Genomic DNA, 27,304 nt, shown 5'->3' with positions numbered 1-27,304 from the left:
CAGCAAAGGAGGCTCCCACCTGTCTGTAGGCTGCCTCTTGTGCCCAGTCTTCCCCTGGCTGGAGGGAAGAAAGCTTTGCTGTCGGCCTTACCCACCCATTTTCAAGTTCCCGGCTACAAAGATTCTGCCTCGTCACAGCACATACTCACAACATGTTTGCTGAACTTAAATGCATGCAACCAGTTTGAGGCTGGAAATCTTACTTTACTCAACCAACCTGTCACCATACAAGTAATTTTCCCTCTGGTTGTTTAACTGGTCTTCCATAGCTAAACCCAGATAGGAGACATAACATAAAATTCTGTATAGATGGAAAGGACAACTTTTAATCCCCAAGACCAAGATAAAGCATTATTATTATTATTATTATTATTGCTATTATTGTACCTTTTATGTTCTCTCCACTCACACTTACCTGGCTCACAATAGCAACCCCTCTCTGCCAACAGTGACCCTCTGCTGTCACACCCGGTGGGTGAGAGTGAAAACTGACCCCCATGGAAACCACCCTTTCCATAGATTTCCTCTAGTACCACCCCCAAAGCAACAGAGGAAATCAAACCCCAGCCCCCACGAGGCCTCCCCAGCAATCACTCCCCCAGAATGGCAAGCAGGTGGCTGGCAGCAGGCCCTGCAGGGCGGATAATGCAGGCGGGACCCTGGTGGGGGCAGTTAAGGTGATGAATCTCACCTCAGCAGAGCAACAGTGTCTCAGTTACCTGGTGGTGAAACAGGAGTGATTTCTCGGCCCCACGCCGGCTTTCCTGGACTTAGCTCAGGCCTTTAAGATGATTTGTGCAAAACCTCTGAAGTTCAGTATTTTCACAGCTCAGCTGGGCCTGCTAGAGTTTGCTGAAAGATAAGAGTTATTGGAGATACGGAAGATCAATTTGAAGGGAAGAGAAAAGAAAACAGATGCAGAGCCACTTCCTTTTGCAAAGCAAAGCAAACCCACGTCCTCTGCCGTCCCTTTTCCTTGCTTCCCCGGCTTGCTTCTCCGTCAGGCAGGAGGGAGTCCCGCATGGACTGGGACCATGTGCTCTTAGGACTCCATGTTGGGTAACTTAAACTAGGAAGGGGAGCAAGGGACACCCCATAGAGAGGCCCTGGGACCTCCTCTGCCCTAAAGTCCCTGCCTGGTTCCAAATAGGGAGGAGTCTGTCCTTAGGAGGAAGGCTTTTATGTCCACTTGGGTGGGGCACAGTCCTCCGGAAACTGGCTTTTCTAACGCGGCATATTAGCTTCCTAAGACTGTCTTAATAATGAACCACAAATTGGGTGATTTAGAACAACTGAATCTATTCTCTCATGGTTCTGGAGGCTGGAAGTCCAAAATCACGCTGTGTGCAGGGCCATGCTCTCCCAGAAGGCCCTGGGGAAGATTCCTGGCTTCTGCCAGCTTGGCCTTGGTGTCCCGTGGCTTGAGGCAGCCTGGCTCCAGTGGCTGCCTCTGCCATGGCACGGCCGTCCCTCTGTGTGTGTGTGTGTCCTAACCTCCTCTTCTTATTAGGACACCGGGTCGATTGGATCAGGGCCCTCCCATGTGATCTCATTTCACCTTAGTTACCTCTTTAAAGGCCCTCTCTCCAAATACAGTCACATCCTGGGGTCCTGGGTGTTAGGACTACACCGTAGGAATTTGGGGGTGTCAGGGCTTAGCCCATAGCAGCCATCCTTCCACACCAAGGTGGGGAGGGCTCAGCCTCCACCATCGGTGTGCGGGGCCATGAAGCTTCCTCAGCTGTCTTCCTCATGAGCTCCTCTCCCCTCTGCAGAGCAGACTTCAATTTGTCACTGATATTATTTCTGCCCTCTCTGGTTAAAGAGTCGCCTTTGATGGAAACAGGCTCCCCCAGGGACATATCTGTTGGTAGAGTCCTGCTCTCACCAGAGCTGCTTCTCCTCCCCATCCTCACACCCGGCTGGCAGGTGAACAGGGAAGCTTGTGGCCCCCATGAGAAGGGGACAGATTTCCTGGTCCTGTCCAGTCCCTGCACTGGCCTCTTCTGCCAGGAAGCTGCGCTGGTCCTGGTGGGTGTGCAGACAGGTTCCCACTCAGGGACGTGTGGGCTGGGTCTGCCCCTGGGCATCCAGCTGATGTCCCTGCTAACGTCAAGGGACTAAGAGAGTAGGCTTGGTGGCCCTCACGAGCAGCCAAGCTGCCTGGGAGCCTCCAGGTCTGGTGGGATGCCCACCCCATCCCTGGCCAGGGTGGGCTCCTTGCAGCAAGGCTTGCCACTACCTGCTGTCCCTGTGTCAGGAACACGCATGGATCCCTGGTCCCCTGCGCACCGCAGAGGAGAGGAAGGCAGTAAGGGTACAGACTCGAGCTCACCCACCCCACCCCACTGTCCCGCAGCCACAGTGTGCCCCCCAACACCCACACACCCCCTTGTCAGAAGGGGGTTGTCTCCTCCACAGAATCCAAACGGGGCAGAAGAAAAGCCCGTTTTCCTTGGGCTCCCTCCGCCAGGACATTCGATCTGGGGGAGATTGGGACAAGCACATGCAACCACGGGCTGCTTCTCCCTTGGCTCCCCTTCCCACTCCACCCATCAGGGCTAGAAAGACTGGGCTTCCCTTTCTTTCAGCATCCTGATTTCTCTAAATTAGGCGAATTTCAGAGCTCAAATCTCCAGGCCTGGATCTTTATATGGTAATGGGAGCTAAGGAATTCTAAAAATCATTTCTTGCCCATGTCCGACTGCTAAGAACGCTGTGTTGCTGAGGAAATCAAAACCTGTGTCGGCTCTCAGAAGCCACAAACCTAGCCTGTCTTGCTAGCTCTCCTCCATGCCCTGCCTCCCAGGGCAGCCCGAAGAGCAGCCCTCTCTGCTCGCAGAGCACTGACTGAGCCAGGACTAGAAGGGTGACCCGGCTGTGGCCCTGACCCTGAGGCATGGTCCCCTTCTCAGGCTCCCCCAAGCCCCTCACTCCAAGGCTGCTCTTTTACCTCCCCTAGCACAGGAGGGGCCAGTGCAGCCCAGGTGCCCCCTCTCGACTGTCAGGAAGACAAACCAGCCAACGAAGAAACTGGCTCAAGCAGCACCCTTTCGAGATCAGTCTGCCTGCTCCTGGACCTCAGCTCCTACCTTGGGGCCCAGAGTGTGACCAGATGCTCCTTGGTTCTAATATGCGCATCTCTCCCAGCCTAAACAGCTCCCAGCCAGAAAGGGGCGGTATGGGTTTCCTGTGGCTGCCGCAGTAAATCACCATGAACAGGGAGGCCTGAAACACAGTCCTGAAGGCCTGAAGTCCAAATCAAGGTGCCATCAGAGCCCTGCTCCCTGAAGGCGCTCCAGGCTGCGGGGTGGGGCGGGGGGCCCATCCTTGCCTCCTGCACCTCTCTCTGCTCCAGTGCTCATCACGTCCTCTGGCTTGCAGCCACCTCCCTGTCCCCCGCCTCGTCCTCACTGGCTCCTTCACTCCTGTGTCTGTCTTCTTGTCTTCTTAGAAGGACGCCAGCCATTAGATTTAGGGCCCATCTTAATCTAGTCTGACCTCATGGTAATTACACCTACAAGACCCTGTTTCCAAATAAGCTCACATTCTGAGGTTCCAGGCAGGAGTTTTGGAGGAACACTATTCACCCCTCTTCGGGGCCTATGGTTCCTACCCCACAGTGAAACCCCAAGTTCAGAGTGGGTGCTCAAGAAGAGAATGGTGCCTGTTCATGCCCACCCATCTTCCCACAATGCGCCATATTTATTTGAAGGCTGTGTGTTTTCACAGTAGCCTCGCACATGCCTCCAGAGTCAGCAGCTCCTGCACATGTGGGCCTACAGCATCTGCTTCAGGCTTGCCCACACACCCACTTCTGAAACAGCCCTCTGCCTTCCCTGGTCGTTTATGACCATTTGCTTATTTGTTGATAACTCTGCTCAGTCCAAAAAGAATTTCAGGCAGATGGTTTTTATTACTGGGCTAAATGAACACAGCAAGATCCTGTAGCAAACACAGTCTTCTCCACAAACATAAATTTCCATGAAACCAACATGAAAAAGCCCCACAGCACTTGGAAATGAGCACGACAACATCAGCTTTGACATTGGGCTCCTTTCTTATTTTCGTTGACTGGCTGAGGCACTTTACACTCCACGCTGCTCTGCGTTCACAAGCCTGTGTGTTCTTTCCTGCTTTCTGGTTGACCCCTTCCTGGGAGAGGCCTGTAGCTAAGAAGGGGGATTCCAGATTACCAAGAGCTGAAGACAGTGGTCACAACGCCTTGTTTCAGGGCACGTGCCTTAGAAAGCAGGTTGTGAGGGAAGTTCTCGGAGTACCTGAGACCCTAGTTCATGGACTGGAAATGTCCCCTGCTGTCACATGTGGCCCTAATTAGTTTCCTGTGGTGAGGGCTCAGGGAAGCCATTGGCCTGTGTTTTGTCCTGAAAATGGTGAAGGGCAGGCAGCCTCCTAATTCAACCTGGTGAGAAGAAGGTCTTTCTCTGGCACAGAGTTATCTCCTTTTTACCTTATTTACAGAGAATTAGAAAGATTTGGCTTTGCTTCTGCCAAAGTCATTTCAAGAAAGAATGTGTGTGTGTGTGTGTGTGTGTGTCCTCTGCATGTCCATGGGTGTGTGTGCACACAGGTGTGTGGAGAGGAAAGGAGCAGAAAGCGGGGTGGGGGGGCACAAACAAACATCACTCCATCTCATCAAATGCACTAACCTGAGTGCCCCTGTCCCCTTGGGAAAGAGCCTGGTGGGGTCTCGCATGTCCTGAGAGCCTCTGACTCTCTCATCTATATGACTGAGATAGTTGCAGGAGTTCCAGGCCAAGACCCAGGAAAGCAACCCAGGTCCCTCAGCTGCAATGGACACAAGTTAGACTTGGTAATGGAGAGTGAGACCTTTCAAAACTGTGCTTGGGACCCACACTTGTTCATTCAGGAACCCTGGACCACCTGCTCATTGCCTGCCTGCAGATCTCCAGCCCGAACCCACTTGTTCCTAACAATTGCCTTTCCGGAGAGAAACCTGCTTGAGGGAGGGCTGGCAACTCAGCTGGAGCCTGGGGAAGAAGAAGCTTGCTTGGATTCAGGCCCAGATCTTTCTATGACCAGTTCTGAGGCCTGGAAAGATGCCTGGAGATGATAACAGACACCTCACAGAACTGTCTGTGTAAAACACTTAGAAGTTACACAGCACAAGGCATCCCAGACGGGTGATGTTTCGTTGTCAGTAGGCTTCCAGCATATTCAAGGGGGTAGCAATTAGGAGACCAGGATGGGCTGGGCCTTTGTCCAGAATGGCAGTGGTTGGCCCGGCAGCCGTCTGCAGCCCCACCTGACACCACGCTGCCCACCGGGTCCTGCAATGCTGCCTCTCCTGTGGCGGTCAGAACCACCAGCATGAGGCTGAGCAGGGCCTTTGCACAGAGCGTCCCTGAGGAAAGAAGGACTCAATGCAGGAAGGCCACTGGGTTATGGCCTTAAATCTGCAGATAGCTGTTCATTTCCCAGATGGGCCAGAATCTGGATTTGACAGGTGGCTCTCAGAATTAACTACAACAGAGAGGAGGAAGGTGTTGCTTTGATTAATATCTGAGAACAGGTACTCCTATAAGACCCTTCCTATGTAAACAAAGGGACTGCTACACCAGACCAGATGGGGCTATCCAACTCAGAATGACTCATCTAAGACACATCTGTGTGTGTGTGTGTGTGTGTGTGTGTGTGTGTGTGTGTGTGTTGTAGTAGAGTACACATAACGTGAAACTTACCATTTAATTGTTTTTAAGCGTACACTTCAGTGGTATGAAAGACCTTCACATGGTTGTGCAGCCATCATATCGTCCATCTCCAGAACTTTTGCATCATCCCAAACCGAAACTGTGCCCCCATCGAACACTGACTCTCTCTCCCTCTTCCTTCAGCCCTTGGCACCCACCACTCTACTTTCTGTCCACTGAGTCTGACCACTCTAGGCACCTTATATGAATAGAATCATACAACAGTTGACTTTTGTTATAGCTTATTTCATTCAGTGTAAGTCTTCAAGCTTCATCCAAGTTGTAGCAGGTGTCAGAATGTTCTCCTTTAAGGTTTAGTGTTCCATTGTGTGGATAGGCCACATTTGTTTATCCATTCATATCTGTTGATGGACATCTGGGTTGTTTCCACCTTTTGGCTGTTGTGAATAATGCACAGTGAAATGGTGTGCAAATATCTGTTTGAGTCCCCACTTACAGTTCTTTCGATGTCTTCATATTTTAAGACATAGTAAGTGATGGTCGTCACGTACCACATGATCCCTGGGCACTTTGGCTGGGAAGTTCCTGCTGTCTGTGTCCTCCAGGTTAGATCTTCCTGCGTCCAGAGTACAAAAGAGCAATTAGCAAATACAGGATCATGTCGAAATGTCTGTTGCTGAGATCAGCTAAATTATAGGCACCTGGTAAAAAAAAACTGAGGTCATATTTCACAAATGTGTTGTTTAAATTTCAGAGACTTCCTATTTCCTACCAGCTGACCAGCATTAGCCAATATATTTATGCTCAGACAGTGCCAAGGAATCCCAGCCTGAACTAAGATCTGACCTAGCCTTTGAGAGTAAAAGCATAAACAGGAGCTATTTAATTCAGTTCCCCACTGAGCTTCCTTGTTAAATACATTCGCCATCAACTGAGTTCTCTATTCTCTACTTGGAAATGTCCAAATAAAGCAAAATTCTATCTGATTCTCTAGGTAGACCATGAAATGCTATTAACCCTAGCTATTTGTGGAGGGTCATTTCAAGAAACAGGCAAATATTAAAATTCATGGTTGATGGATGGGAAATGAGGGCTCTCCCACAGTAAGCTGTGTGGCTTCCAGACAGGTACTTGGTTGGCCTATATTATCACTTTGTCGCTTATCTCAGGATAAGAGGGTGTCCCGAGGCAGCCAGAGTGTCAGCTTCAGGAAACCAAACAAAGCATAAGATGAGGCAGGCACTTGTTTTGTTTTGTATTTTGGAAGTACGTGTATTGACTGCTGTAATTACTGACATGGCATGTTTTGCTCTATTGATTTAACATGTGTTCAAGTATCACTGTTGACATATGAGATTTTCCTGGTCCTAATGAAGATCACAGTCTTATTCCACATAACAGAAATAGTATTAAGTAACTAAGGAGCCACAGATATCAATAGCCGTTACGGGGTGAATTCTGTCCCCCTAGCCCCTGTTGCCTTGAATGCAACTTTACTTGGATACAAGGCCTTGGCAGATGTGATTGAGTTAGGGTGAGGTCATTATGGTGGCCCCCACCCAATATGACTGGTGTCTTCATAAGAGGAAAATGCTGTGCGCAGAGAGACACACACAGGGAGAAGCCATGCGAAGACAGGGGCAGAGACTGAAGCGATGTAACTAGAAGCCAAGGAGTGCCCAGTACTGACAGCCGCCAGAGCTGGGAGAGGCAAGGACGGAGTCTACCCAGAATCTCAGAGGAAGCCCAGCCCTGCTGACACCTGGATTTTGGACTTCTGGCCTCCAAGACTGTGAGACAATAAAGTTCTGTTGTCTTAAGCCATCAGCTGGTAGTACATTGTTACAACAGCCTTAGGAACCCATACACTGGCCAAGTTTTAAGGCTACTTACCTGATGAAAAAGTGACAGTCCTCTAAATCTGACTTTGCAATTCATTCTTCAAGTCAGAAAATATGACCTTAAACCCAAAGATACGGCATTTTCCAGTCTAGAACCTGATGGACATTCACACATACATGATCAGACTCTCACCCTCTTCTTTCCTCACTTGTCTCTGTGGCAGGTCCAGGATATTTCCTAGAGAAAGTATCTTATTTTCCAAACAGGCCCAAGGCACTCAACTCTAAATCCAGACTGTGTCTGAGCGTGGATGGTCTGGCCCGCTCCCAGCTGCCTGCACCCCGGCGGGTCAGCAAGCCCTCAGTCCCCTCAGTAATGACCCGAGACCGCCCAGCCCCGCCACGGACGTGCACCTGGTCCAGCCCCACCCCCACTGTGGGCCAGGGACGGCTCTGCGGTTGGCTGTTTCCTCATCTGTTGCACTTGGGCTGGTCCCGGCTTCTCGCCCACCTAAGTCAACAGCAGGGAAGGAGGAGGCTCTTCCACCAAGACAGTCCCCCCTCAGACACCTTCATCCATACCAGGAACCCAAAAGGTTCCAGGGCCCCAAACCAGCCCCTTAGCAACCTGGTGCCCACCTCAGCCCTCTCCATGAAGGGGCGAGGAAAACTCCATCAGTGGCAGGCACCATCCATCAACTCATTCAGCAACCTCCCTTCCAGACCCTGAGCTGCTGTTCTTTTAACCCAAATGGGGACTCACTTCCCAAGGCTGACCTGTGCTCCCCAGTTGCCATAAGCAGAGAAGAATTCCCATGGCCTCACCACGTGGCTCCAAAGAGGCCTCAGAAGCAGAAGCAGCAGCTGCCTCAAACTTTGCTCTTTGGACCTCACACAACCTCTGGACCTCACTGGACACAGACCCTGCCACCCACACAAGGGTCGGGAACATTTGGAGGCCCAGCTCGTGGTTCCTGAAGACACATGCATGGCTTGAGAGTGAATGTCGAGTCTATGTCCAAGGGGCAGCCTCAGGGCCATGAGGCACAAAGGTGGCACAGGACCCGGCTCCCTCCACAGGGCCCCTGCACCCAGGTGAGACGGAGGCCTACGGGGGGTCAGGAAGAATCCCGCCTGTCCGCGTGGATGTGGCAGGCGGCTGTGGCTGAGCTGTGAGGGCTGCAGGGAGCACTCAGCGAGCTTGTAACCGCCAGCTCATCTCGGAGATGTGATGTACATTATAGGATATGCCCAGACACTGAGGCCCATCTGCCTGGGTTCAAATTCGGCCTCCACCACTTAGAGCTGATGACCTTGGGCAGGGTATTTAAGGTCTCAGAGCCTCCATTTCCCCATCTATAAAATGGGGTCAATAGTAGTGCCTAAAGCAAAGGGTTGTTGTTAGGATTAAATTAGTAAACATGGTGTAATGTGCCTAAAAAAATGATCTGCACACAGTGAGTGCCCTGTGAGTGCTCAGTACCATGTTATTGTTGTTATTAATACAAGGAAGCCACACAAGACAAACCTCTGCAAAGCTAACAGGAAACTTTGAACAAAGGCTTCCATGGAAGTCTAGTGGCTTTGACACAATGTGCTGTCAATAAAATTGAGCAAGGTCACATTTTACAATAGCCTTCACCCCAGCAAGACAGCCAAGCATCCACTAACTACAAACTCTAGTTGTCTGCTTATGTGTTGCTCTCGGCCAAAAGGACCCAAAACAGTAACCTGAAACCATAGGCCCACTGCATACATAACCTCCCTCTCATTAATTTGTTCATTCATTGAACTTCTACCAACTTCCTTATGTATCAGACCCTAGCCTGGCTCTATGAGGAATCAAAAAATGAATCAAACTTCAAAGACCAGTTGAGATCAAAATAAAGGTAATCTGTTCATCTATCATCCATCCACCATCCATCCATCCATTCATCCATCCATCCATTATCCATCTATCTATCCATCCTTCCATACATACATTCATCATCCATCTACCCATTCATCTCCTCTGAAATATCTGCTAGCTTCTACCATACCCATAAGGACACAGGCTACCCTAATGCACTGGTATGATTTTAGGGGTGCTTAGGAAAATGCTCAAGACCCTCTTCCTTACCCCTTAGACTTAAAAATACCTCCTGGGAGGGGTAAAATGTTAAGCCATTATGAGTCATTTACACCTGAGAGTTTAAATAAGCTCCAAGGACCAATTTTGATGGCAGGTAGAGGGAAGATGATGGTCCTGTGCGTAGACAAGGGCTGGAGCCCCAAGCCTGACCTCTCTACCTGCTAGTTGTCCCAGGGGAGGCTGGCTCTGTGGGCCTTGTGACCCCTCACCCCCACATACACTGAGAGAGCAGGAGCAGAGCCCCACTGTGCATACAACCACAATATGGAGTTCAGTAAATATCTGATGAATGGAAAATGAATGGATACCTTTATACTTAGCCTGACTCACATAGTGTCAGTGTGACTTTGCCCTCTGGCCCAGGAAAGGTTCTTCTGTCCATCAGGTGCCAAGGGCCTGGGAGCTTCTCACACCAGCCCAGAACGGAACAAACTGTTTCAGAGAAAATCAAGATGAATAAAGGATTTAAGAAAAGTCTAAAATAACATAACATTATGTCCACTATATTCATTGGTAAATGTGGTATTCCTAAAAATACCATATTTTAAAACAATTTGGGGTTTGCATTTTCTCTCTTGGCAGGATTTCCTGAAAATACACCATCAGTGCCCAGAAATGAAAGGCAGTTGTGAATCAAATGTATTACTTGTAGCCAAATCACCCCAAAGGTAAAAGTGTAAAAATAACTACAAAATATTCCCAACATAAAATTACAGTGTGGGTGCATTTTACTCTATATGATATTTTCTAAACAGAAGAGGCTGAACTAAAGGTGATTTCATTAGTGATGGTTATTCAAGAAAAGAGGCAAAAAAGTGACACAGATTTGGGTCGTGGATCAATCCTCAATCAGTAATATATCACAGACCCTTCTGAGCCCCTGGTCCATGCTTGGGGCCGTTCACCCAGAGCTGAGTTCCTTCGCCGTGTCTTTTTAAAGCACCAGCCAAAGCCAGGTAGACTGATGAGTGCTGGGGAAGGAGCTCAGGAGCCCAAGTCCTGTCCTGGGAGCATCAGCTAGGGGATCAGTGACAGAGGGACAGGCGTGTGCCAAGTGCATCATGGTTCTCGGCAATTCCAAATCCCAGAGTGGCCAAGGCAAGCCTGGAGGGGCTGGTGGCATCCCCCGCAGGGGCCAGCTTCCTCAGCCACTGCAGGTGCTGTCCTAACTCTCGGAGCTATCCCCACCTCTCAAGGCCCACTTCTCATAAGTCTGTCCCCAGAGAGCCATTTTCTTTCTTCGGAACTGGCTTCACATTTCACCATGTCTCTTATCTCCAACTGGTAGCAAATTGTCCGTCCTTCTACACAGTGCCCCATGAGCCACCCAGCCCCATGCTCTTCTGACAGACATCACCGAACCACCCAGCTCCACAATGGCAGCCAAGAAAACAGAAACAGTTACAAAATTCAAGGGCATTTGTTCAGGGCCCTTGCAGCCTGCAGGCTGAGACACTCTCTGAGTTGCTCAATATGACCAAAGTCCCAAGTAGTGTGGAAACCACTGCCAGGTGACTGGCTCAAAGGAGGACAGGGGGTCAGGGCAGCAGGAGGGATTCCCCCGTGAGTCACTGGTCATTGGCGGGAACTGTTGTTCTTTCGGGGGCGGTGAATGAGGATGCAGGGAGCAAGCGCTCACACAGCCAGTAGAACGGGCGCAGGGCGTGTGCACAGCAGGGAAAGGCTGGGCTGTGGCCGGCCTTCAGCAGCTGGCAGAGCTTTACCCTGCCAGCCCTGAAGGGTCACAGCAGGGTGTTTTAGGCAGATGACCATGCTCAGAGCACAGGAATGACATTACTGGTTGGTCCTGTCTGCCTGCCTTAGCCCAGCTGTCTCAGAGCATGCACCAGGCAAGCTAACTATCCAACTGAACGAGGCGTGGGCCCACGCAGGCCCTTCTCAAGGAGCAGAGGAATTGTCTAGACACTTTGCTCTCAAATGCCCAGGCCTCAAAGCTTCCAGTTGGTGGAAGAGCAAAGACAGGAGGGCCTCAGTGACCCTGTGGAGCCCTTGCTTCATCCAAGTCAGTGCCCAGCCAGAGCACGGAGGAGCCCACCTGGGAGGGAGCCGAGGCATATGGACTCGAGGGCCTCTGCATGTGAGTTTGGGGTGAGACCAGGAGTTGGGAGGGTCTGGGGTTGGCAGTCATTTGTCGTGGGGCTGTGAGGCCCCTGCTGGTCAGGTCCGGGGTGGAGAGCATTCTCCAGGTGAGGTGGCCTAGGAAAGCAGCTGCAGCTGGGCCCGGGGGCCCTTGAGGGCCCGAGCAGCTGCGTGTACGGGTAGTTGGGCCCCTCGTAGCCAGGAGGACGAGAATCTGGTTCCTGAGTGTCTGGGTGCAGCTCTTCCGTGGCTGGCCAGCCTCGGTCTGGGAGCAACGACTGAGTGTGTTGAGTGTTGCAGGCAGCGGGGACCTGGGGTGTTTGTCACCACTGTCCCTTCTTGGTGCTGTAACTGCCAAGTCTCTCCTGCAAAGAGGAGCAGGCTTTTCTGCTGACAGCAGGGGTCCATTGGCATTTTGTTCAGTTTCCAGACTTGGGAGCCTTATCCTCCCCCCAGCCCTAGCCACCCCCCAATGTACCCCCATATTGGCTTGGGAGAGGTGGTGGGAAAGTATAGATCTCTCTTAATAAAAGTAAAAAATGGTTCTGAAGAGAGGAGATTCCATGCAACCTGGTACATGAGTTACTCCCTTGACTGCTTTGAACCCCATATCCCCACAGTGGCCATGGTGTTGTTCCCAGGTGGGTGGGAGGGCCACAGGCACCGTAGAGAGGGAGCAGGGTAGTGCCCTTCGAGGGCCCCCAAGCCCGGAGCCACAGGGCACTCATTTTGGGCTGCACATTCCCCCCAAGGGCTTTAAATCCTGCCGTTTTCAAGGCCAAAGATCTCTTGACCACTCCGTTTCATTTGGACATCTTGGGAAACCGGGGCAGAGCCTCATTACTGCTTTCCTGCAACTCAGCCTGGCGTCGGGCTGAGCCCAGGTGCCTCGTGGGCTTCCGTGGAGTTGGGAGCAGATTTTTTTGTAACAGTGATAAAACTTCAACAGCACACACCTTGCATTTGTGGGGTGTCCTTCCATACATGGTTTGCAGGTTTTTATATATATTATCTTAGCATCTCTTAGATGGTTCTAGGAAGCAGCTGTTATGAGGTAGATAGGCCAGTGAGTCAGGGAAGGCTGAGCTGTTTGCTCAAAATTAGTCAGTTTGAAGCCAGCCTCCAATCTTATCTGGCTCCATCTGCTTTGCAAAAACCTCTTAAGCTTACGTGGTACTTACCTGTCTGTGCAATGGGAGCAATTCATTTTAAACATCTATAGAGAAATCTGTAAAAAAGGAAGAAACACAGATTATTCCTTCAGTGCCATGAAAATGTTACCATAAATATTTCCTGTTTCCCTATTAGTTTTCTTATTGGATAAAGATAAATAAAATTGAATGCTATTTCTTGTTTTTAAAAAATCATTTTCTCCTTTATATCAGAGAGTAGCTGCCATAACACAGAACAAGAAGTCTGAAAGTCTGTTTTCCAGGCTTCTACTGATGTCTTTTTTAAAATGCAGACAGGCAACCTTGCCAGTTTAGGAATGGGTCTTGGCACTTTTAAACTCAAACATTTCTGCCTCCAGCGGATCTTCGTAGCCCTCGCTCAGGCGGCAGGTCCTCACACTGTCCACAGGGCGAGTGGCTGGCAGGTCCACAGGCTTTTTGCCACATGGCCAACAGCTACAAGGCACAGGGAATTTTCCACTGGGGCCATGTGTTAAGAGGGCACCCAGGGCTCATGCTGAGACAGCCTCGTGTGTGCGGTGAGTCACACAGGAAAGGAGGGAGCTGGGTCCCCGGCCGCTTCCCTCCCTAGGAACCGGGGGTCCTGCCAAAGAGAGCGGAGGCTCGAGCAGAGTCTCCTGGGAGAAGAAGCAAGCCTAGCAGAGGCAGCTGTTCACTCCCAGGCTCGGATGTGCGCACCTGCAGCTTCCCTGGACCAAGAGAGGAATGACAACTGAGATTTAGAACATCAGGTCTGTTTCCACTGGCGGCCACCCTTGGGCACAGGAGATCAGCAATAGCTTTGTTTTCGAAAGGCTTCTCCTTGGCAGATATTTACAGAGGCATCTGAGCTATACTTGAATGAAAAAATAAACATGGGAAACCATATTTTTTATTCTGCAGAACACTGCAAATGTGTTTTCTGCTCTTCCAACATCTAAACTAGATGTCCTCGCGGGTTTAAGGAAGGGAAGATCCCAATGCCCAGTTCTTGGATGTGTCCAAAACAGGCAGGGCCAGCTTGAAACTCTTAGAAATTTTTTAACAGCGGGCCCACTTTTCATTTTGCACTGGGTTCTGCAAGTTACACAGCCAGTCCTCAGAACAGGCAAAGGAAACCTGTGGTGCCCCCTTACTCTTCAGGGAAAGGGCACTCCCTGTGTGACGTCTGAGGACTGAGCTAGAAACGCCCAACACTATTTCATCTGCAAGGTTTTGCTTTTACGAGGGCTTCTGCGGTCTGAAATCTCATACCTGACCCAATTAATTCTAAATTTCTTAAACGTTTAAAAACACATACCTCCAAGTATCGCTGGGCTCCCCCAAGCCCCGCCCTCCCTAGGATGGGCCTGGCCATAGTCTTCCCACTGCTGGTGTCATTCTCTGGGGCCAGAGACAAGCAGAGCTCTGTTTTCACGTGCCACCCAAGGAAATAGAAATGCCCTGTGGGGTGACTTCTTGGCCAAGAGTGATGCATGAGTGGGCCCAGAAAAGGACCCCCAGGGTGGTAAGAGTGGGCTTCTGTGGGGTGCTGGGAGGGTGGGAGCCAGAGAGCAGAGGGTGAATGGGGAAACCACGTCTTTCCAGATGCTTCACTGTCAAAGAATGTGGTAGATGGGGTCAGGGTCAAGGATGGACACGGAGGGCATGGCACTGCGACATAGGTAGGATGTGGATGGAGAAGAGGGTCTGGGGCACAGGGAGTATGGCTTCCGGGCAGAGCAGACACCACTCAGGAACAGTGAGAAGGCTGGGCTGGGCACAACTCTCTTTACCCTGGGGAGCCCCAAGAGGGGCCAGAGTCGCAGGCAGAGCCATCGAGCGGAACAGACATTCGTACTGTGACTCTGATGAACAGTTTCAACCTCTCTTAAAGCTCCTGGTAGCACACCAGTCAAGACAGCGGTCCTCAAACCTGGCTGCACATGCAAATCACTGGGGTCAGGGCTCAAACGTCCTGTGCATGGTTCCTCCACATCGGGGGAACCTGCCTTCTGGGTGGCCGGGGCAGCAGGGTCCTTCTCAGCTCTCCAGGGGACGTGACACAGCTGCGGGGGGAGAACCACTGAATTCTGGCTACGGGGTCAGAACACGCAGCGCTGAGGGGCAGGAGGGCGAAAACAAAGCGGAGCAGCCTGCAGCCTGGAGAGGGCCAGCCGCCTCTCCCCTCCCACACTCGGGGAAGCTCCCCTCCGCAAGAGGAAGTTGCCGTGCATCCCGTCTGGTCTGTCCAACTAGCTGGGGTCCCGCCGCAAGCTGGCGAGGTGCACATTCCCCCGCTCAGCTCAGACCTAAACGTCCGGGGCCTTCGCCCCCGCCCGCCCAAGCACCACACCGCAGTCCTTCACTACCCACCTCCTGCTCCACAGAGCAGAGCAGGGTGTCAGGGGACAAGGAAAGATGGGCGGCTGATGAAAAAGAAGTTGAAGACGAGCTCTAAGCGTATGCTTATCACATGGCCGTCCTGTGAGTAAAAGACACGCAGAGCAGACAGGGACCGAGACCAAGGTCGGCTTGACCGTGAGCAGCAGAGCGCTCAGCAGACACACACGCGTCTGCGCCAGTCCCTTCTCTGGCCCTATTTCTCTTTCTCCTCTTTCTTCCACCTTCATAGGCAGAAAATAAGCCAGTAACTAGGGAAACGTAACCTCGCAAATAAAGGTGGAACAACCAGATGACAAACGGTTCCTGACCGTCCGTGGTGGCCCCCTGTCCGCGGTGGGTGGTCCCTCCGCGCACCCCCCTCAGCCTTTGCGTCTCCCCTCTGGGTGCCCCCACCCTTTCCCACAGGCTAACTCTGCCGCTTGCCGTCACTCACCCTGATCACAGTGACACTGCCCAGCCCCCGCCTCCTGTGCGGCCCGCGGCACCCTTCCCGTCCCCACTTCCTCCTTCCAGCGTCATCCCCCTGCCCGCCGTGCACACACCTATCTCCTGCCGTCATTTTCCCCTAGAAAAATCCCCACTGCGTTCAGGCCAGCCCTTTGCCCCCGGGCTGCCCAGGGCCGCTGGCCTCACGCGGCGCCTGCTGCTCCCCTCGTCTTGGTCCAGTCCTGCTGCCGCTCGCCCAGGTGACCATGGCGCCCCCTCTCTTTCCACTCAAGCCTTCAACACCCCTTTACTATCATCTCCCTTCCCAACCCATCACCGTGCTCCCTGCCTCCCTGAGGAGCAACCCGAGAGCAAAGCCCACTACCACAGCTGCCGGGCTTCCTGCACGGCCTCCCTCATCTGCGCTTGCTCTGAGCGGGCCTCCCCAGGCACCCACCGCGGTCCCTGCTGTCCTGTACTGAGGAATGACACCAGCGCTTCCCTCCTTCCTGCATCAGCTCCAAAGACATACAAACTTGCTTCAGCTTCGCTCATCTTCAAAACAACAACAAAGCAAAACAAAAATCCTCTCCTGACCACACATCCCCCTGGCAGAGGTTCTTAACTATTGTTTTTGTTTTACGTTGTTTAATGGGACTGGTTATTTATTTTGCCTTGGACCCTTTGACAATCCAGTGAAGCCTATGTGTTTCTTCTCTGGACTTTAAATGTGTAAAATAATATACAGGCTTATAAAGGAAGGTAATTGTATTGAAATACTGTTAAAATCCTTTAAAACCATTTTGACAGTCTGTGGTGGCCCCCTGTCCACAGTGGGTGGTCCCACCACCCTGCTCCCCCAGCCTTTGCGTCATCTCGCTTCCCAACTTCAAGCTTTACTACAAAGCCACAGTAATCAAGACAATTTGGTACTGGCACAAGAACAGAGCCACAGACCAGTGGAACAGAGTAGAGAGTCCAGACATTAACCCAAACATATATGGTTAATTAATATATGATAAAGAGCCATGGACATACAATGGGGAAATGACAGTCTCTTCAACAGATGGTGCTGGCAGAACTGGATAACTACATGTAAGGGAATGAAACTGGATCACTGTCTAACCCCACACACAAAAGTAAATTCGAAATGAATCAAAGACCTGAATGTAAGTCATGAAACCATCAAACTCTTGGAGGAAAACATAGGCAAAAATGTCTTTGACATAAACATGAGTGACTTCTTCATGGACATATCTCCCCAGGCAAGGGAAACAAAAGCAAAAATGAACAAGTGGGACTATATCAAGCTGAAAAGCTTATGTACAGCAAAGGTCACCACCAAGAGAACAAAATGGCATCCTACAGTATGGGAGAATATATTAATAAATGACAGATCTGATAAAGGGTTGACATCCAAAATATACAAAGAGCTCACACACTTCAACAAACAAAAAGCAAATAATCCAATTAAGAAATGGGCAGAGGAGCTGAACAGACAGTTCTCCAAAGAAGAAATTCAGATGGCCAACAGACACACGAAAAGATGCTCCCCATTGCTAGTCATCAGACAAATGCAAATTAAAACCACAAAGAGATATCACCTCACACCAGTAAGGGTCGCTACCATCCAGAAGACAAACAACAACAAATGTTGGCGAGGTTGTGGAGAAAGGGGAACCCTCCTACACTGCTGGTGGGAATGTAAACTAGTTCAACCATTGTGGAAAGCAGTATGGAGGTTCTTCAAAAAGCTCAAAATAGAAATACCATTTGATCCAGGAATTCCATTTTTAGGAATTTACCCTAAGAATCCAGCAGCCCAGTTTGAAAAAGACAGATGCACCCCTATGTTTATGGCAGCACTATTTACAATAGCCAAGACATGGAAGCAACCTAAGTGTCCATCAGTAGATGAATGGATAAAGATGATGTGTTACATATACACAATGGAATATTATTCAGCCATAAGAAGAAAACAAATCCTACCATTTGTAACAACATGGGTGGAGCTAGAGGGTATTATGCTCAGTGAAATAAGCCACATGAAGAAAGACAAGTACCAAATGATTTCACTCATCTGGGAGTATAAGAACAAAGAAAAAACTGAGGGAACAAAACAACAGCAGAATCACAGAACCCAAGAATGGACTAATAGTTACCAAAGGGAAAGGTGGGAAGGGAGAGATAGGGGTGGGGGAATAAAGGGGGCATTACAATTAGCATGTGTAATGTGGCAGGGGTTCACGGGGAGGGCTGTGCAACACAGAGAAGACAGGTAGTGATTCTACAGCATCTTACTACGCTGATGGACAGTGACTGTAATGGGGTGTGCATGGGGGACTTGGTGAGGGGGGAGTCTAGTAAACTTAATTTTCCTCATGTACCTGTAGATTAATGATACCAAAATTTAAAAAAAACATTTTGTGCATGGTAATTTATGTGCCTTTCTGGTAATGCATTACATTACCATGCAAGATAAGCGGGGGTCTTATTAACTACCATAATTTGAAATAGCAGCAAAGGTAAACGATCTTTCCAGGTACCCACATCTGAAATGCAATGCACGCTGTCAGTGATTTCACTGTTGGTGGCTGCCTCTGGTCATAACACAAGGAAATGCTAATTCTCAATGAGAGGTTGATGACATAAAACATGCAACCATTTTTTTCCCACCCAAGCTGACAGGTGCCCTGAGTCCTATAGGCCCTGGTCCCCAGATTAAGAATCCCCATCTTACAACGGTTGCCTCATTTCCTGGTTCCCCTTGGTGGCCCTTGAAAGAATTCTCTGGGCTCATGTACTGCTGTCCCGCTTCTCTTGTGAACCCGTGACAATCACTCCCCCAAAACTGCACTTACCAAGGTCCCCAGTTTCCTCCATGTGGCTGAATCCAGCCATCATTTCTCAGGGCTCGCATTACTTGATTCATCTGATGACTTGGTGCATTGGCTCGCTCTCTCCGACCTGCCCTCGCTCACCACTCTCCCTCCCAGCCACTCCACACACCCCATGCGGGCGCCTCCTCCTCACCCCAGTCTCTGATGCTGGAGGCTCCTGCTGTCCCCTTTCCAGGCTCACTCCTGGGGGCTCGCATCCAGTTTCATGACTTTCAGTCCCATCTGTGTGCTGCTGAGTCCCAAACAGGCTTCTCCAGTTCAGTCCCCTCCCTGAATGCTGCACTTCACAGCCAGCCACTGTCATGCCCACCTGGCCGGTGACGGCCATCTCAAACTCAGCACGCCCAAAGCCAGACTCCTCTTCCCCAGCCTTCACCCTCCGAGCCCAGATCCCCGCACCTCCCGCTGTCTTCCCCTTCTCTGAAATGGAACTCCATTCTTCCAGTTGCCCAACAGCCATTTACCCATCTCTACAAGTAAACCATTAGCAAATTTTGCCAGCCTCACCTTCAAATCCTGCCAGCCTCACCACTCTCTTCTCAGCACCCACCTCTGTCGCCGCTGACATGTCTTACCTGGTTGACCACAGGGGTCCCTATCTGGTTGCCCTGAGTCAGCCCAGGGGTGACTTTGGACAAATAACCTCTCTAAACCTCAGTTGCCCCATCTATAAATGAGGACAATGACATATACATCACAGATTTGTTGAAGAATTAAATAAGTTAATGCTAACTTAACACTTAGCACATGTTTGGCATATTGTAAATTCTCAGTGATGGTTTTTATTGTTTTTTTGTTTTTACTCTTATCATTAATAACTAACAGCTTCTGTGCACCTGGGCTTCAAAGGCTAAATGTACAAAGGAAGAGCATTAAAGCATCATTTTTAACTGCATTTTGTGTAGCATTTAGTAAATGTCGGTCTTATGCTTCCACCTGACACCACATTTTTTTTCCCTAGTTCAGAAAGCAGTGGCACATTTTATTAAATGGAGACCTTTGTGATTATTATATATTTTTCCAAACACTTTTTTGCTGACACCACATTTTTAATCACTGCCAAATAGTCCTTGTACAGCACTCAAATAAATAACTCTCACAGGCTTACAAAATTCATAGAAGAGTTATCTTATTCATGGAGGTTTCCAGACCATCTGAGACAGTGTCCATGTTGCTTGTTTTCATTTCTATTTTGATGTAAATCCCAAAGGGAGGCCCACTGAGTTCTACTAGATATCCAAGGGAGAGCCCAGGCAGTCATCCGAGTCACCTTATCCAAACTTGGCCTGTACCCCAACTTTGGATTTTTATGGTTTATAAAACAAAGACATGCTGATTTAAGAAGTCAGACATGCAGGCTGAAGAGGTTGGCACAATAAATTAGACCCAGACTGAAGAACTGAGCCCCCAAACTCTTTCAGGGGTCAGTGGGTTCATGCACCTTTCCAGTGTGGCGAGGCAGGTCATTTGACTGCCGTATGGGTTACTCGCTGTAGCTGGCTAATGCTCTCAGGTTTCTGCACCTACAGAGGGCCTTCCTAGTTCTTCCTTCTCCACGTCCCCTAACCTCTCCCTGGATTCTGCACCCCACGCTTTGGGACATGAAGCTAACCACTGCCTTGTTATTGTCCGTGACAGCAGTGGAGCCACCAGGCCGTGCTGGTGACTGTTCTGGAAGGACCCACTTGTCCTAGTCAGATGCGAGTGTTTTTTTCCTGTAACTCCCATGCTGCCCGTCAGCTAGTCCCCTGTATTGGCTTCCCGGGACCGGTGCAACAAAATACCGTAAGTGGGGTGGCTTAAAACAACAGAAATGTATTCTTTCACAGTTCTGGGGGCCGGAAGTCCATAATCAAGGTGCCAGTTGGGCCGGTTCCTTCTGAGGGCTGTGAAGGAGACTCCGCTCCAGGCCCCGCTCCTGGCGTCTGGGGGCTGCCGGCCATCCTCGGCACTCCTTGGCCTGTGGATGAGTCTCTCCTCTCTGCATCCATCTTACACACATTCTCCCATTTCTCTGTCTTCAAGTGGCTGTCTTCTTATAAGAACATCAGTCTTCTTGGTTTGGGGGCCTACCCCACGCCGATATGACCCCATGTTCACTAATTTCATCCACAATGACCCTATTTCCAAATAAGATCACATTTGAGGTATAAAGGTTAGAACTTCAACATATCTTTTTTTGGGAGGGAAACAATTCAACCCGTAGCATCCCTTATATAAAGCTTTCCCATAGAACACTTTAACTATTAGTCTTTCAATCATCATTGAACACTTTAGGAAATATCCTTATGACCTGTGTTTTTTTTACTTTTCTAACATTTTCCTTGTAGAGCAGGTGTTGAGTCACCTGTACCAGGCAAAATGAACAGCAACACAGCAAATCTACACAACTACCATGTCCAGAAAAACAGCTATGCAAAAGCACCAACATATTTTTATTAAATGAAATTCAATAATATCGTTTTAAAATGTTGATCTGTGGCATTTTTTATGGATTCTAATGAAATCTGGTGAGTTGAAATTAGAGAGATAATGCCTTCTGGGTAAAGGTTTAGAATGTTTATGATCGTGGTAACTTAAGCTTGTAGTTTCACTAAATCAGTGGATCGCTGGGTCTTGCTGAGTTGGAAACGGCTCTCAAGCCTGTAACATGCCATGATTTTCATCTGTAGTAACACAGTCTTTTCCTAAAATCAGCTTTATTTATGAAAAATACATATTTTTTCTTAACTCAGCCAAAAGAGAGGAGGGGAATTTAATCTTTAAATTATCATTTCCATGTGATTTGGGTAAGATATCTCACATTGGTTCTGCTGAGTAACATCAGCAAGCCCTAGCCGCCCTGGTAGTAATAAGTCAGTCCCATAATTATTCTGTCTCTGCCTCTCACAGAAAGACTGCAGTTCTTCCAAACTGTGTGTAGATGGCATAGAAGCCCTCATAAATTTAACATACAGATGCCTGCCAGTCTGAAAAATAATACAAGGAAAGTTCCAGAAAGTTTGGAATGGTGATGAAGGAAACTTAATTTTTAGAGCCAAAAAGCCCACAGTATGGCCCATCCTAAATGAATATACAAATGGCTTTTCCAAGGTATTACTTGATTACTTTCTCATAAGTCTTACCCCGTGTGTAAGGTGTACTAAAATAACACCTCTGGAGCACACCTAAGCTTCCAGGAAACATATCCATTTGCTTTGTACATCATTAAGAAACACAGTATCCAACATGCATTTAGGAAGTAGTAGTTGGTGTTATCTCGTTCCTATATAGCATAAAAGTGCTTTTCTTCTCTCCTGTTAGAGGGTTTTGCTAATTTATCTCATTTAGATGAATCCAAGTCTCCCTTGAGTTTATTCTTAGTTTGCCAAGTTCTCACATTTATAAAATACCTAAACAGTAATGGAGAGGCGGTCTAGGTGGGGCGACAGGAAGGACAGTCATTTAAACCAGATGTTTTCTTAAATTGCTGAACATCAAAGGCTGACAACTCTGTGCTCTTTTGGGCCCACCGACTGTGTTCCTTTCAAGGCAGCGCCTCCTTTCTAGGAAACAAGGTTTTACGCAAACTGTACAAGGGATCTGACACCATGTCAGGAGGCCTTGGTGCCATCTGAGGGATGGCAGCAGCCCTGCGGTTTGGCACATTCCTTGTAGCCTGGGGTTTCTCTGCTGCGAACAAATCAAAGGTCCTGTTGGCCCTCCTAGTTGTGCTTATTCACCCTCCCAAAATCCAATCGTGTGTGTGTGTGTGTGTGTGTGTGTGTGTGTGTGTGTATGTGTGTGTTTTAGCAACTATCCCATCATTGCTCCATTAAACTTTCAAGGGATTTACACCTTCTAAGCCCACTTGCCAAAGTAATCTGACTGCACGTGGTTCCTTGGCCATGTAGGGGCAGGATGTCTCTGGTCAAATCAGTTCAGGAACCCGGCACAGAGACTTTTCCGGGAGAGTCACACTGCACATTTGCACACTGCCGGTGAGAGAAGTCCTGCAGCTACCGGCTTTTCTTAAACCACTTATGTCCTCCACACAGACATCCTTCAAATGCAGTGTTACATGAAACATTCACTGAGAAACACCGTCCTAAATCCTGCTCGCCGCATATGGCCCACCCAGGAGTGGGCTTTGTGAACCCAAATGCAACACCCCTCATTTATTCCTGGAATGCATTTTCTTGTTCTATCCAGCCTCATCCACCCAGCCTGTCAAGGTCTTTTTGGAACTTGATTCTTAGAACCATATTTTTCTGGGACTCACATCTCTCTTGCAAAGATTCCCACAAGCACACACACATCTGCAGGAAAAGGGCAGCCCACAGGTGAAGCCAGTAGCAGGCCTTCAACCCGGTCAGTTGAGCCCTACATGCTGCTCCTGGGAGGCCAAGCGTGGGCAAGCTCCTTCCAGAGCATCGGATGAGCGTTGTGTGGTTTCCAAGGAGATGCATTCATTTGAAGTTGTTTTTCCTCGAATGGCCCCAAAGTGAAAAGTGGTTGCTGGGAAGTTGAATTATGACCTAGTGCCAGTAGCAGCTGCTGGTAACTAGGGGAAGGGCTGGGGGCTGGGGGCTCATTAACACTCACTTCTTAAATTAGCAAATCCTTCTAGTACAAGTTTAAAAATAGCAACCTAATGGTTTCTAAAATTAGCAGTCATTGCTCTCCATAAACATTTAGACCTCCAATAAACTTCTGGTCCACTTCCCCAGACTAATGGGGTCAAACAGGCTTAGCTTTTATGCCACATTCTTGAGGATCAGTATAGTTAATGACTGACCTTGATAAGTAAGAGCTATGAGAAGCCTCAGAATGCCCTGGACCAGGGACAGCCTGTGCGGCCATCAGCCTGGGGCCACCTCCAGGCAGGACTGGAAGGATCTCAGAGGCCATCTGGAGAAGTCCAGCCGCGGGCTACCTGGGGGAACCGACTGTCCTGGTTTGCCTGCCGCTTCCTGGTTTCAGCACCAGAAGGCCTCTGTCCTAGGCAACCTCTCCGTGCCCAAAAAACCAGCACAGTTGGTCACCCTGGCCAACAAAACCACTGCAAAAGGATGGAGGCCAGTGTTCTGGGATGTCTTTGGAGAGATCAACTCTCCAGAATATGCTGCTGATAACACCCGCAGTCCTGAAGTCCACTTCAGTCCTATTTACCTGAGGCAGGTAGTGTTAAAGGAGGATGGAGAAAGCACCCTAGCCAGGCCAGGCAGAGCCCTGTCCCCTGGGGTAGGAGAGGGCTGGCAGCAGCTGCCGCATCTCTGGGCCAGTGTGGGAGGCAGCCAGCAGCCTGACCAGTGCTCGCCAGCATTGCTCAGCCCGGCAAACTGGTGCTTTGGGGGCCAGCCCTGCTCAGGCACCCAGACACCGGGCAGGCCCCCAGCAGCAGCGCTGACCCCACACCCCAAGGCGGCCGCTCTGAGGGCCCCTTCGCTCAGGCACTGACACAGGACATTGGCCCTGCCTGCTCGGGGCAGAGGAGGTCTTGCTGAGTGGAGGGAAGGTGGCTTCGTGCAGAGCCCGAAGAGAGCCAGCCCTGTGACAAGATGCAGGTGGCCCATCAGCACCAAGTGTGTGTGAGGAGGACTGAGCCCTGAACAATAACTATTACAAATGTCAGAGAAAGAGCCGCAGCCCCACCACCACCAATGTGACCCGGCCGACTCCATGTCGCCTTGCTGTCACCCAGCTTTGTGTGTTAACCAGGGCAGAACTAGGGATTATCTGCTACACTGCTTTGACATTTAAGTCCAGTATATACTTTTAAATCCAGCTATAGGATTGTTCTGGCCCCAGGTGGAAGCACAGCCTGCTTGCTACTGACCGAATCCTTTGTCACAATTTGGTGGGGGATGTCTTCACAAGGAACCCAGGATCAGAGGCCTGTGGGGGCCCCAAAGGCAGTGCTGAGGGAGCATCTGCGTTGCCTGGGGGACGTTCTGTTCCCGGCCTTCCTTCACTTAATTGACAAGATGGAAGAAGTGGGTTTGCCGACCGGACTCTGCGGGTTTGCGATGCTGAAGTGACTTGTCATCGGCAGAGAGTCTCTTGTCTCCCTTTAACACAGAAGATGCTGCGAGGCCATGAAGTCAAGTCCAGCTCCCTCATGTTAGAGAGAAGGAAGCTGAGCCCCGAGGGGGCCCAAGTCACCCAGCGGGTGGGGCCCAGGCAGGCGGGGGGAGCCTGTGGGGTTGCCTCGGGTGTTCCTCTCGCCTTCCCTCCTCTCTCCCTGCTTCCCCCTTTCCTGCCTTCCTTTCTCCCTCCCGTCCAGTTCCCCGCCTCCCTGCTTCTCTCTCCTCCCCCCCAATATTTCCTGAGTTTCCCCTGTATGACTGGCACCACACAGGTGCTGGGTCCTTGCTCCCAGTAATCGTTCTGGATTTTTCCACGGGTAGAATTTTTTTTTAAATGTCTGAAATGGCTCGGCACCCCTGTATCTCCGAAAGCCAGGTAACAGCACTGGCTTGGCAACAAGCCCACCCCTCTGCCGAGCAGTGTGAGGGTAAGGTCAATGGTCTGGGTCCTGGTAGCAACACCTAAGGAGCTGGTGACCTTGATCATCCCTGTCCCCTGATATCAGTGGGCAACCTCAAGGTCACATCCAGCTCCAGGATTCTGGAAGGAAGCATCTGACCTGCCTGTTGGGGCCTCCCTCTCCCTGCTGAGAGCACAGGGAAGCTGCAGGCTTCCAGAAAATACTGTGCCCTGACAGACAGTTTGAGGCTCTTTTCTCAGACATAAGCAGCACACACCTTAACACTTGTCAGTCCACGTGCTGATTTAACAACCAAAGTGATGACTGACTGGACAGAACAAAATGAGCTTCAAGTGCAGCAGGAGCGCTTAAAGGTAGACATAAGGTAGGACTTCCCACATGTGGTTGGTAAGTTGTGATAGGTCAGGAACCGGAGCTCTGGAGGGCCCTTCCCTGGGGTCCTTGAGAAGCACAGTCCATCCAGATTACCGGCATGCCTTCTAGCTCTGGCCTTCCAGGAAAGTGTCTTAGACAGGCCTCTGATTCTTTCACCCAATGCAGTCTTGGAAACTATTTTTTTAAACATGTTAATTGTCTTACCAACTGCCTATGGAAAACTCAGTTTCAGTGGCAGAAATAAATGCATCAAGATAATATTTAACCCATTTCCTTTCTCTCCTGCCTGGCCTCCCCGCCTCATTAGGACTCCTGCGGGCGCCTGAGCGAGCACAGCCGCCGGCCGCCGGGGCCATGGCCAGCACGGCTGTGCAGCTGCTGGGGTTCCTGCTCAGCTTCCTGGGCCTGGTGGGCACGCTGGTCACCACCATCCTGCCGCACTGGCGCAGGACGGCGCACGTGGGCACCAACATCCTGACAGCCGTGTCCTACCTGAAGGGGCTGTGGATGGAGTGCGTGTGGCACAGCACGGGCATCTACCAGTGCCAGATCTACCGCTCGCTGCTGGCGCTGCCCCGTGACCTGCAGGCTGCCCGAGCACTCATGGTAATCTCCTGCCTGCTGTCGGGCGTGGCCTGCGCCTGCGCTGTGGTGGGCATGAAGTGCACGCGCTGCGCCAAGGACACCCCCGCCAAGACCACCTTCGCCATGCTGGGCGGCGCGCTCTTCATCCTGGCTGGCCTCCTCTGCATGGTGGCCGTCTCCTGGACCACCAACGACGTGGTGCAGAACTTCTATAACCCGCTGCTGCCCAGCAGCATAAAGTTCGAGATCGGGCAGGCCCTGTACCTCGGCTTCATCTCTTCGTCCCTGTCGCTCATTGGTGGCACGTTGCTCTGCCTGTCCTGCCAGGACGAGGTGCCCTCCAGGCCCTACCAGGACCAACCCAGGGCTGCCACCACGGCCACTGCACCTGCCTACCAGCCCCCCGCCGCCTACAAGGACAACCATGCCCTGTCTGCCACCTCAGCTTCATACAGCGGGTACAGGCTGAACGACTATGTGTGAGTCCCCAGGACCTGCCCCTTCCTCAAGTCCCCAAGATGTGCCAGGACCCGGGCTGCTGACTGACGCAGAGTCCTGGCACAAATACTTCTGGGTTGCTTTTGTCTCCAAAGGAATAATATGAACACGAGGTAATGGGCTTAAAACGCAGGGAAGGAGGGAAATGTAAGAAGGGGAGAAAAGCTCTATATATCAAAGACTGAAAAAAGAAACCCTTTCTGTTTTTGTATTTATTATATGTATTTATGTGGATGATTTAATATCAGATGAATAAAAAGCAACTTAGGAGTTCGGCCAGTGGGGGTTGTGTGCAACACAGGAATAAATCTTTTGGATGTGGTTGTTTATGAAATGGATACCCAGGGAGCGGCCTCAACCCAGGACAATGAGGAAACCAGAGGAGGCTGGGCTGCTTGTCATCCAAAAGATGCTTGAGCAGCACCCAGCTAAAATGGTTACTGTATCCTGGCTTAAACCCAGAGGCAGGACAGAAGTACAGGACTTCTCAGGAGAAAGATAAATTGCCATAATTCACTAAGTAAAGACAGTGTTATTCTCTGCCTGTAAGCAGTAGGCCCCACTAGTAAGGAAGCGAAAGTCAGAAGAAAAAAAAAACAAAGCAAAGTGCGCCCAGTGTCTTGGCTCTCCGGGCACTGGCAAGAAGCCCAGTTAGCAGCGCTGGTCACTTTTGAGGGCCCCAGCAGGGCGTCACAGGCTGCTTTTCTG

General features: G+C 50.3%; 1 protein-coding gene and 1 long non-coding RNA gene across 2 annotated transcripts; one reads left to right on the top strand and one right to left on the bottom strand.

Moving 5' to 3' along the window:
• Positions 1-3,904: 3,904 nt before the first annotated feature.
• LOC130684267 (uncharacterized) lies at positions 3,905-8,137 on the bottom strand. The gene is made up of 3 exons (XR_008998464.1): positions 7,587-8,137; positions 5,724-6,309; positions 3,905-4,172 (listed from the first exon to the last, which is right to left on the bottom strand). It is a non-coding gene; the product is annotated as an uncharacterized LOC130684267 (long non-coding RNA).
• A 3,112-nt stretch (positions 8,138-11,249) lies between these two features.
• Positions 11,250-26,921, top strand: CLDN14 (claudin 14). Its single transcript, XM_036899329.2, has 2 exons — positions 11,250-11,774; positions 25,821-26,921. Exon 2 carries the CDS (start codon positions 25,868-25,870, stop codon positions 26,579-26,581), a length of 714 nt encoding a protein of 237 aa, XP_036755224.2. The 5' UTR covers positions 11,250-11,774; positions 25,821-25,867; the 3' UTR covers positions 26,582-26,921.
• Positions 26,922-27,304: the final 383 nt, after the last annotated feature.

Source organism: Manis pentadactyla, chromosome 1 (assembly GCF_030020395.1).
Source record: "Manis pentadactyla isolate mManPen7 chromosome 1, mManPen7.hap1, whole genome shotgun sequence".
NCBI classification, from domain to species: domain Eukaryota; kingdom Metazoa; phylum Chordata; class Mammalia; order Pholidota; family Manidae; genus Manis; species Manis pentadactyla.
The sequence above is the reverse complement of the archived record's forward strand: the minus strand, read 5'-3'. Positions and strand labels throughout refer to the sequence as shown.